This window comes from Rhincodon typus, chromosome 14, assembly GCF_021869965.1.
Source record: "Rhincodon typus isolate 14 chromosome 14, sRhiTyp1.1, whole genome shotgun sequence".
Taxonomy (NCBI): Eukaryota; Metazoa; Chordata; class Chondrichthyes; order Orectolobiformes; family Rhincodontidae; genus Rhincodon; species Rhincodon typus.
This window is the reverse complement of record NC_063345.1, coordinates 3274572-3287148: the sequence shown is the minus strand read 5'-3', so window position 1 is coordinate 3287148 and position 12577 is coordinate 3274572. Positions and strand designations below refer to the sequence as shown.

General features: G+C 38.2%; 1 protein-coding gene across 1 annotated transcript in view; it reads left to right on the top strand.

The window, feature by feature from the left end:
- LOC109911981 (phospholipid-transporting ATPase IG-like) overlaps nt 1-12577 on the top strand; it is a 129036-nt gene that overhangs the window by 8638 nt on the left and 107821 nt on the right. The window contains exons 2-5 of the mRNA XM_048605257.1: nt 548-667; nt 3533-3622; nt 3903-3983; nt 4825-4932. Coding sequence (XP_048461214.1) covers nt 548-667; nt 3533-3622; nt 3903-3983; nt 4825-4932 — 399 coding nt within the window. The remainder of the gene's footprint in view (nt 1-547; nt 668-3532; nt 3623-3902; nt 3984-4824; nt 4933-12577) is intronic.

The window sequence follows — 12577 nt, the reverse complement described above, 5'->3', positions numbered from 1 at the left end:
AGGAAGGCTGACGTTTAGGCCCAAAACATCAGCCTTCCTGCTCCAATGATGCTGCTTGGCCTGCTGTGTTCATCCAGCTCTACACCTTGTTATCCCTCCACCAGTGAAAACTGTTTGGTTGCGTAGCTTTAAGACCTGGCCAGTGCGGCAGAGCAGATGGCTATACCTTGAAAGAAAGGAGCTGGAATTGTACCTGAGGAAGATCGGAGCCAAGAAAAGCAAATAAAGATAGATAAAAATAACAACTAGATATTAACCTCCCTTGTATCAGACTTCTGTAAACACTTAAACAAAGCATCTTCCTGTTGCAACATCTTTATTAAAATTTGTTACACAGAAAGTTTTATATCTTAAAGTTGTTTCTGGACGTTACTAGAAATAAGGTATGTCTGTCTTTATGTATGTAATGAATTTAATTTCAAGTTTCATCTGGTTTAGTCAACTATGTTGTCTTTTTTTACAACCAGTTGGACAGGATAATATGAAGAGACTTCTGTGAAATCCATTTACACTTGTAAACAAAATTTTACCATTTTCTTGTTTAAAGTGTGCTGGGGAAGAAAAACGAGTTGACAGTCGCACAATTTATGTTGGCCATCATCCAACTCCTGAGATAGAAGCATTTCTTCCTCAGAATTTCTGTGACAACAGAATAGTTTCATCAAAGGTTAGCCTGTTTCTAACTTTCCTCCATATTTTTATGCAGTTTTGTGTTTAAACATAATCAAGCCTGGAATATATAGGTTTTTTGTTTTATTCTTTAATCTACATGATTGGAACTGTTATAAAGGAATGTGGGCAGAAATGGTATGCTTTAACATGGTTTTCTTTTTAAATATGTAACTTAATTTGCATGTGAATGACTGAAAGAAAAGAAACTTATGAATGGTCTGCAAACTAATTTTTATGCAGTTCCCTTTGCCTAGTACAAGATTATAAATTGCTTCATGAAACACTGGTTATTGGGAAAGGGAACTGGTTTTAAGGGGATAAGAGAAGCTCTTGTCAAAGAAAAGGTAATTCTGAGACTTTTGAAATTGGTAAGACAGATGGATTTTGGAGAGAACACACAAGGTAAATGACAGAGCCAGCATGGGTTTGTTAGAGTGGAAGAAGCAAACCAGAGTTGAGAAAACAAATGGTCTATCCAGGAATATCAGGTGGGTAGGTTAAGTAAAGTGGGTCTTGTCTACAGAGATTTTAGCACAATGATGATCTCAATGTTCTGTTTGAGCATGTGGTTTTTAAGCATGAAGGCTGGCAAGAACTGAGTGTGGAAGTGGACCAGGGTCGTGGCATTCTCAATAACTGGTAATTTTGGGATGCTGATAACATTATTTGAGAAAAGAGATTTTTTTTTAGCCGAGTGGGCAGTAGCAGACACAGAAAGTCAAGGATAAAAGCCAGTTAAGTGTGTAGCAGTAGAAGAAATCTATCACCAGAAGAAGTTTGATGTAGAGCTTGTTTAGGACTTATCAGGATATGGAAATATTGCACTTTCAGGCAATAGCAAAAGAGATTAATGACGTCCAAGGCAATAGCTTTTCCATTAAGGCAACAGCCAATGATAATACTAAAGTGGATGAAATTATGAATTTGCAAGTCTTCAGTCAGACAGTGCAACAGCATTAAAATTGAACATCAATCAAAATCTTGAAACCTTGACATCTTTAGCATAAAAATTGGTCTGTTGGTTGTAATATGACTCCCCTTGCTTCAACATAATCTTATCTGCCAAATCAGTGCACATGCGAGCTCCGCAGAGGCATCCATAAACCAGCATAATTATAGTCTTATCAGTTATACTTTTGGATCCATCAGCGATTTTGTTTTTTGTTTTTGTTTGTTTATCTTCCGTGGTAGTCCCTGTGTTGTTTTCTCTTTTAAACCACTTTCAAAGAAATCTTAACCAGTTCAATCATTACTGCTTCTTTGTATTACTTTTGGCTCCAGAAGTGATGTTGAATGTTTCTTTCTTATGTACAGACAAATATTTACAATGTTTATATTCTTAGAACTAAATACTTAAAATCTCTAAACAAATGCTATATTCAAAAATAATAGCTATTGTTTTCTGCGCAGTATTGTTTCTTTTTTGCTTTGGTTCAAAGCACTTCGAAGGAAGGTTAAAGCTACCAGAGCAGCAGCAGCAGCTTTATAGGCTAAGAATAGATCTGTTCCCAATTACTGGAGTCTGCAGAACTGTAGTATTCCACATTTCTCCCAATTCAGAATTGATTTTGAAGGAAATTAAGTTTGTAAGCTAATTCCTAGGAAAAACGTGTAAAGTTGATTAACTTCAGCTACTGTCCTGTTTAGAGATTTTTTTTTAAGAATTATGTGGAGGTGGCACATGTGGACTGTTGAATCTCTTGTTGGAGGCAGGATGGTTAGTTAATCCATACACTGAACATTAGGACATTTTTCATTATATTAATAGCACTTCATATAATCACGGTTCATTTTCTGTCACTGAACATTTTTAAGCCAGATTTCTAAAATTGACTTGTATGAGGACATGTTTAATTTTTGTGATGTGTTGAACTGGTTAAGACAAAGGTTTAAATCTTTGATTCATCAATATTCTGTGCTCAATATTGTATTGCATCCACTTAGATAAAATCCAATGAAAAGCTACATGCTGCTGAAGCAAGCACCAAAATGTTTGTTAAAATTAGATTAATAAACAGTATGTGAATGACTACTACATCAGAGGTGCATACAATTTTTTGAAGTATTTCATATTAGGTAAGGTCACTGAAGTGAAGAAAATTGTTATTGCTTTTATATAAGCTGTATTGGAAACTCGAGCCTAAAATTTGATCATTCTGGGTATGATCTTGGAATCTTTGGATTAGCAAACAAGCTGCTAAGTTAACATACACATTTCTAAATTCTGTCTTTACTAATAACATTGAAAAAAGTTTTTAAAAACTTCATCCATTCTGACATTCTATAATTATGACGTACTGACTATAAGCATTAATTTATCTGCTGATAATGTACTAAATCTAAAAAAAATTATAATCTGAGCATTAAGATTGGCATGAAAAAGGCCTATGAGTTTTAATGTATTTGAGGATAAAGTGTGTAGCCTGTAGGAGTGGTATAATGTGAATATTTAAGATCAAGGGATTCACTATGATTGATTAAGAGAAACCTTTACCCCTGGTAGAGAAGTCTTATAATTAAAGCTAAGCAGTTAGCAGAAAGCTTCAGACATTATTTTTCAAAGGATGGTGGAAATTTGGAACACCTTGCTCTGCAAAACAGTGGGTGTTCAGTTAATTAAGAATTCAGGACTGTGATTGACTTTTCTCAATGGGTTAGGATATTAAGGGAAACAGAGGAAAAGAGGTGCAACTCCATTTACTCAATCAGCTATGCTATTAGCAAAACAGGTACAAGTGCTGAAATGGTCTCCTCCTATTTCTAGGTAATCCTTCGTTTCTGTTTGAAATTAATGAGAATAAAATCTTTTGAGGTGATAGTTAACCATATCTCTGCTCTTTCCCTTTTTGTTTTCTCATAGTACACGTACTGGAACTTTATTCCAAAAAATCTGTTTGAGCAGTTCAGAAGAATAGCAAATTTTTACTTTCTTATTATATTCCTTGTTCAGGTAAGCTGAGCTAGTTACGGGGTAAAATTAAACTTAGTAATTATTAGTCCTGTATGAAATAAATTATTTGATGTTGCAATGAATTTGCACCTTTTTCTTAAGGTCAATGTATTTCCTGCTTGTGGTAGCCAGTCTTTTTAAAATTATAATTTTAATATCGGTGTTGTTGCATGGATGTTTATGCACTTTTTCACCATTGTCTAAATTGAACTTGCATTTAATATCTCTGTGCTAAACAACAGTATTTACTATAATTATCAAATTTTATGCTCCCCACCAGGTTATCGTTGATACTCCAACTAGCCCAGTAACAAGTGGACTTCCTCTGTTTTTCGTGATTATTGTGACAGCAATTAAACAAGTAAGTTGTTAAGAGTAATGTTTAATGTGTGATATGTGATGTAAAACTGTACCTGATGTAATGTGAAGCAAGTTTACTTTTCAGGTGCCTACTTAACATGTGAACAATTTATTGATTTTTCACAAGATAGTTTTGTCTCTGTCTTAGTACTTGGATAATGCCAGCAAGATAGCAGTTATTTATTAATTATCCATAGGATGTGGGCTGCGCTGGCTGAACCTACGTCTTTTACCTGTCCCTAATTGCATTGAGAAGGTGGTGGTGAACTGCTGCAGTCAGAGGTGTAGGTAGAGTGTTGTTAGGGAAGAGATTCCAGGATTTTTGACCCAGTGATGGTAGAAGACAGGTAATATAGCTCCAAGTACGGACGCTGTATATGTTGGAGAACTTGCAGGTGGTAGTGTCCTCCTGTATCATCTTCTAGAATAGTAATGATCACTGATTCAGAAGATGCTGTCTAACAAACCTTGCTCAATTATTATTGAGTGAGTTGAAACATTATTGTTTGTTATTTTTAAATAATATGTAGAAGCTAAAGTAGAAATATGTATTTGCAGTGTACAAACCATTCTTGTATTAAAATAAATCATCAACTAAGCGCTTAGATATGCTTGTGTTTTTTGATAACACCACCTTCATCAGCGTCATCACCATGTGTGCTGTGCCCGTTGGTAGGCCCTTGTCTTAGAGTAGTCTTTCGATATCTCTTAACCTGTGCTAATCTTGTTATTTGCCAGTAAATTCCTTCAATTTTAAAACCCATCCAGCACTGACGTTCTCTTCCTCCCTTTATTTTTTTCCTTGAAATCTTCACCTATAATGCCTCCTCTACTCTTTACAGGGCTATGAAGATTGGCTCAGACACAAGGCTGATAACTCTGTGAATAAAAGTCCAGTTTATGTTATTGATGGAGGGAAAATTGTGGAAAGGCAAAGTGAAAAAATTCAGGTAAATTTTCTGGCACTTTAAAATTGTTTTGTGTGAAAGGCATCAATTCTGTTCTTTACTATGTTGCAAAATCAAATAAATTTAAGCAAATAACTGTATAAGGTGTTTCTCGTGTAGAATATGCTTGTTATTATTGAATTCTAATAGACAGTTGACTGAACAAGTTAATGTATGCTTGATGAAATCCATGCTAATGATCAATTTCCAAATACAAGGAAATGGGAAGCCAGGAATTATCATCTGTTTAAACATACAGCTGCAACTTTTAACACATCTTTCTCATTAATCATCCTTAAGTTTTGTGTGCAATTTTTAAGCAGAATGTTAGATTGCACTGCAGTACTAAGATTGAACGCAAGATGAATAACTCATTGCCACTGGGATTGAATGTTATATAGATGTTGAACCCTTCTACCAAAACCTATACTTATAATCAACTCAAACAATTGTGCATAATGAACAATTTTTAAATGCAGCCTGATGGAGAAAATAGTTAAGATGTGACCAGATCGGAGGAGACTGACTTCCTTACACTTCCATCCACCTTGAGTGAGGATACCTCCATTATCCTTCACAAGTAACAACTCCACATGACAACCATGTGGTATGTGAGGATGGAATCATTTATATACTATAAGTAATGTCAGCAGTGACTTTGTCGATTAAAATTCTCCTCCCGAAATAGAAAGTTGGGGCTTCAAGTCGCACTGCGGGACTTGAAGACCACTCAAGGCTCAATGTCACTACTTCAGGAAGCTAATTGCTGCGCTACTGGAAGTACCATTAAACTAAGGTCCATAACGTCCCCCTGAAGGGGGTTGAAAGATCTTCTAGCATTAACTTTAAAGTTAAGCAGGGGCCTTCTCCTGGATAATGTTTCTCTCTAAAACCAAACATGGAGATTATCTGGTCATAATCATATTGCTGTTCATGGATCATTCTGTGTTCATATTTACTGTGAGTTTTCTACATTTTTAAGTGACCATTATAAAACTACTTCTATTGATTGTAAAGCGTTTTTCAATATCCTGAGGTTATGACAGATGCTACGTAAATGCAAGCTATTTTTGCTCACGGTGCACTGTTGAAACTCTTCAGCTTCAGTTGATATTTATGGTTGAGTATTGCCATTCCTGCCAGAATAGTTAACTTGGGTAAACAGCAGGACTGGTAGCTCAACTTTCCAGGGTTTAAATGTTTCCGGTGTTATAAGTAAGGATGTAAACAGGATGGGGGCGTTGTTTTACTATTAAGGAGAATGTTGCAGCAGTACTGAGAAAGGACATCTTGGAAGCCTCAGCCAGCAAAGTAACATGGTTAGAGTAAAAGTACAATCCCTATGATAGGGTTAACTGTAGGCCTCCCAGTAGCCAATGGGAGATAGAGGACATATGTGAACAGATCATAGAAAGGTGTAAAAACAACAGGGTTATTGTAGTGGGTAGTTTTAACTTCCCCAGTATTGCCTGGGACTCCCTTCATGCCAGGGACCTGGGTGGATAGAATTTGTTTGGTGCATCCAGAAGGGTTTCTTGTAATGGTATGTACATTAGGGAAGGGCTAGTTTGGACCTTGTATGAGTCCAGCCAGGTTATCAAAGTTTCAGTGGGGGAGCATTTTGGGAATAGTAATCATAATTCTGTAACTTTTAAGATTGTTCTTGGGTGATGAAGTGCTAAATTGGGGGAAAGCTAATTACAACAGTATTCTGTAGGAACTGGAGAAATTAAAGATTGGAGGCAGCTGTTCGATGGTAAATCCCAATCTGACACGTGAGAATCTTTTTAAAGGTCAGTTGAACAGAGTTCAGGACCAGCATTCTTCTGTGGGGATGAAAGATACGGATGTTAAGATTCGGGACCCCTTGATGACAAGCGATATTGAAAGTTTTTAGTCAAAAAGTTAAAGGAAGCATATAAGGCTTAGGAAACTGCATTCAGACTAGGCCATTGAGGAATATGAAGGTAGCAGGAAAGAACTTAAACAAGGAATTAGGAGAGCTAAAAGGGGCGATGACCTATTCTTGGCAAGTAGGATTGAGGAGAATCCGAAGGCATTTTATATGTATGAGAGAATATCTAGTGAAAGGGTACGTCCAGTCAAGGACAAAGGGAATTTCTGCTTGGAGCCAGAGTTAGTGGGTGAGGTCTTTAATGAGTACTACACTTTGGTATTCACCAAGGGGAACACGTGGATGATGGTAAGATTAGCAAAGGGTGTATTGATTTTCTAAGGCATGTTGGTCTTAAGAAGGGGATGGTGCTGGGTGTCTTGAAAAACATTAATTATGACTCCACAGCCTGATGGGATCTATCCCAGGATACTGAGGGAGGCAAGGTGGGAGATTGCTGGGGTCTTGACAGAGATCTTTGTATCCTTTTCAGCCACAGGTGAAGTCCCAGAAGACAAAAGAATAGCCAATGTTTTTCCTCTGTTTAAGAAGGGCAACAAGGATACTCCAGGAAATTAAGACTTTGGTCAGACCACATTTGGAGTATTGTGTACAGTTCTGGTTTCCACATTATAGAAAGGATGTGGAAGCCTTGGAAAGGGTGCCAAAGAGGTTTACAAGGCTGTTTCCTGGATTAGAGTGTATTAGTCTATAAGTGTAAGGCTGGAAAAGTACGGCAGGTCAGACAGCATCTGAGGAGCAGGAAAGCCAACATTTTGGGTTGAAACCCTCCATCAGGACTGGGAAGGAGAGCCCAGAAATAAATATAGGGTGTGTTGGGGGAAGGGTCAGAGAGATGGTGATAGATGGATGCAGGTAGGGGATTATTGTAATCAGTCCGTGGGAAGGGTGGAGCGGATAGGAGTGTAGGAAAATGGACAAGTTAGGTCAGTTCAGTGTGGTTAGAGGGAGGGGAGAGGGCTGGATATGGAATAAGGCTGGGGGTGGAGGGATTTTGAAGCCAGTGAAGTAGTCAATGTTGAGGCCATTGGGCTGTAAGCTCCCAAGGACAATATCAGGTATTGTTCCTCTGGTTTACATTAGGCCACACTCTGACTGTGGAGGAGGCCGAGGATGGCCATGTCAAGGAAGTGGGAGGAGGAGTTAAAATGGATGGCAACTGAAATATTGGGTTTGTTGATGCATGCAGAGCACAGATACTCCGTGAAGTGGCCCCCAAGTCTGCGTTTGGTCTCCCTAGTATAGAGGAGACCACATCGGGAGCAATGGATGCAGTAGATCAGGTTGGATGAAATCCAACCTACACTTCACCCAGCCCCAACCCCCTACCTCTATTTACTTCTGGCGTCCTCTTGCCCCTCCCCATTCCTGATGAAGGGTTTCGGTCTGAAATGTTGACTTTCCTGCTCCCCAGATGCTGTCTGACCTGCTGTGCTTTTCCAGCCTCACACCTGAAAGACTTTGGCTTCCAGCATCTGCAGTCCTTATTGTCTCCTTAGAGAGTATTAGCTATGAGGAGGAGGTTGGACAAATTCTGATTCTTCTCGCTAGAGCATTAGAGGCTGATGGGTGACCTGATAAGAGTATATAAAATTGAGAGGCATGGATAGTCAGAGTCTTCTTCCCAGGGTGGAAATGTCAAATACTAGAGGGCATAGCTTTAAAGTTAGAGGGGGCAGGTTAAAGATGTGCTAGAAAGGTTTTTATGCAGAGGGTGGTAGGTTCCTGGAATGGGCTGCCTGGAATGGGCTGCCAGGAGAGTTGTAGAAACACATACAATGGCAACTTTTAAGAGGTATTTAGATGGGCACAAGACTGGCAGGGAGTGGAGGGATACAGACGATGTACAGGCAAATAAAATTAATTTAGAGTGGCATTATGGTTGACACAGACATGATGGACTGAAGGGCCTGTTCCTCTGCTGTATTGTTCTGTGCTATATATAAATCCTATGTTATGTTGAGAATTCAGCAAAGGCATTAGTGAGCGCAAGTAATGCCTTATTGTTGAGAGGGGTTAATAAAAAGGTGACTGATCAGGCTATTGCTTGTTCATTGGAGATATATTTGAAGGAAACATTCAACTTGGATAAATTGAAGGATTTTTTTTTAACATGAACACAAAAGCTCTTCAATTGTAAAATTCCAAGAAAAACAGAATTTTAAAGCATTTTTCTGCCTTTAAATTGATGAATGACTAGCTGAGTGAGTTATTTCTCAATCCATATACTTTTTTAATTAATCTATTGCAGATTTGTTGAGTATCGCACTAATATTTTCGAAGAGCCAGCTAGTTAGTCCATTTTCTTTCTATTTTCTGATAGCCCTGAATTTCTTATTACTTCAAGTATTCATCCAGTCTCCTTTTAGCTTTTCTTTGTTAGTCTTATTTATTTGCTTGACACCCCTTTATTGCCTTCATGACCTTTTTTGTTATTGTTCCTGTCTCGACTTGCTTGAGACAGGGTTTCCATATGATTTGAGATATTACTATTTCTGATGACTTACGTCGTTTTCTTTTTCATCTCGTTCTTGGCATTGCTATTCATCATTTCTTCGCTTTGTAAATGTTATTCCAATTGACTTATCTTCCATTGACCAACATAAAATAACAGAATTTTGTATATTTAAAAAATACGCAACGTTATGTTTCCAGCTCCGGCAAAATTTTCCAGCTCTAACTATAGTTTCCATTTCACTTGTCACTCAGTGGTCGTCTTTGATATTTTCCAAAGAAACAATAGATCGACATTAAGGTTGATCTCAACAAACTATGATGAATGCTGGATGTATTTTCCAAACTGACGTCACTGTTATTTCCATTTAATTGTTAGCCAAGGCCCAACCTTTCCTCACTTTGATCAAAAGTCCGCTGCTGACTTAGTGTTTTATATCTGCACAGGAAGCCTATACATAAATACCTTCAATTCCTAATTTATTCTTGCAGATACAAGTGTAACACTAGTGGCTGTCTGTGCACTCATGTATATAAATATCAGTTTTGGAAAATGTCTCATCAGCACCTAATGTTGCCTACAAAATTGATTTGAACTTGTTCCAAATTTTGTTTCAACTTAAACCCCATTTTGATTCCGTGTCAGAATATTGTTATTATCTGTACAATAGCCACTTGATAACAAGGACTTGAATATTGCTGAAAAGAAAGATATGTTGGAGCTTTTCATCCTGCATGTTACCAGGACAGATGCAAGAATGCCAACTTTTAAAATATATTACGGGAGCAAAGGTGCTGACTGGTGGACACAGTTCTTTGTTTCATTTGAATGTTTCAAAAAAAAATTTCAGCTGTCCAGTCCTTAACACTAAATTCCCTGTGATGAGACGAAATTGATTTGCCATCAATTTGTGATTAAATCACATTTTTTTTTGCACATCAGAAATACTGAAATTCTGCTTGACTTTTGCAAAAATCTCGAACTTGTACTCTGCATCAAACTTCATTCCCCACTCCTCCAGCTGCTAATTAGGTTGAATAATAATACTTGCCATTTGAGTGTCCTACTGGAACCTGTGTTGAGTTTCAAATCATTGAGAGCACTTGCTTCCATCTCAGCAGTAATGGCTATCTCTGTCACCTCTGCTCATAGTATTACTGAACCCTTTTATCTATAGTTAGTTGTACAATCAACTTTTATACTTCCTGTTGCCTTTCTTGCTGATTTCTGGAACTCAACACTACAATACACAAAGTAAAATACTGTCCACGTTGTATTCCGTTAGTCAACGTTGACTTTGACCCATATTCTTTCATCCGCCTTCAGTCATTTTAAGACATTAAAAATCATCCTCCTAGTTTATAAATTCCCTTCTTACTTGACACTGGTTTTCATTTTTGTCTCAGTCCTTCTCGGGGGCTCCTGCGCGCACAGCTCTCTTCTTGCTTTGGCATTGGTGACAAATCATTCTCTATTCTCACTCCATTCTCTGGAGCTGCCACTATGAGCTCCTCCTCCACCTTCTTGACAGGATGAGCTTTATTTTTATTTTTAATCATTTTTTGATCACCTGGTTCAACTTTTGTATATACGGTACAATGTGTTTGTCTCTGAAGATGAAGGAAGTTGCATGAAAGGCATGTGTTCATTAAGTTCTAATTAATAATATTGTGGTACTTTTTAATCTTAATCTTAATTTGCAAATCTAATAAGTTAGATGAACTATGTGTCTTTTTTTTTTTAATTTTCAACCCTTACAGACCTTAAAATTTCCCAGACACCACCATCCCCATCCCCATCCTGTGTGTCATGTCAGGACATAGCGACTGGAGATAATGGCACTATGGTGTATATAATTGGGACAGAATTGCTTTGGGAGTCACCTTTGACTCCAAACCCCATGAAGACATACAGTATTAGATTAAACATGAGCAAGGATGCTCATCACCACAACTGCAAACTAATGGATCGATTCTCTATGTTGAATGTCAGTGTGGCAAAAGCACAAAGTATTCTAAGGAGGGGACTCCATCACCAAGTGATCAAGCTAGTGGTGTCCTAAAAAACATAGCTGCTAGATCTGTGGTAGATGGTGAGAGGAAAATATGCATTTGAGCTCATCAACCAATCTGCCTGAAATAGATGCACCGGTCCATGACAATGATGATAGGAGTGATATCAGCACAGTTCTATAGAGTTCCATCTTTACATTGAGGATTCCTGCTATCTTTCAGTGTGGTAGGAGCACCGATTCTGATTTAGAACAGATATAGCAACTCCAAACTGGTCATTAACAACAGTAGAATTTTACTTGTGCCTTTGCACATTCCCCCACTGTACCATTTGCTGCCAAGCAAGGGATCACCCTTGATTCAATGAACAGGACAGAAGAGCATGCTGGGAACAGCAGCAGGCATACCTTAACGAGTTCACAGTCTGATCATGTGACAGTGTGCATGCCAGACTATGGAAGCAACACATAGAAGAAAACTAAGCAATCCCACAATAAACAGATTTAAAAGGGACCTATAGGACAACTATTTCACGTAGAGGGTGGTACATGTATGAAATGAACTACCTGAGGCAATGGCAGAGGCTGGTACAATTACAACATTTTAAAAGGCATTTGGACATGAATAGGAAGGGTTTGAAGGGATATGGGCCAAATACTGGCAAATGGGACTAGATTAATTTAGGATATCTGGTTGACTTGGACAAAATGGACTGAAGGGTTTCCATGCTGTGCAATTCTGACTCTATAAGAGCTGCACTAGAATAGTAGTGAATGATTGCCCTGACATCAAAGCAGCATTTAACAACAGTATCTGACCAATGAGCCCTAGCAAAACTGGAATCAATGAGAATTTGGAGCAATCCTCTTTTAACGGGTTACAAGTTCACCCTAGCACAAAGGAAGATGGGTGCGAATGTTAGAGATCAGTCATCTCAACCACAGAGCATCACTGTAGGAGTTTAACTGGCAAGTGTCCAAGGCCCAGCATTTTCAGCTGCTTCATCAATAACTTTCTTTTCATTGTAAGGATAGAGGTGTGGATGGTTGCATAATATTTAGCAATTTCAACATCTGAAGCTATCCACAAGCAAATGCAAGAAGACTGTACAAAATCTGGGATAGTAGGAACTGCAGATGCTGGAGAATCCGAGACAACAAGGTGCAGGGCTGGATGAACACAGCAGGCCAAGCAGCATCATAGGAGCAGAGAGGCTGACGTTTCGGGCCTAGACCCTTCATCAGAAAAAGGGTCCTTTTTCTGATG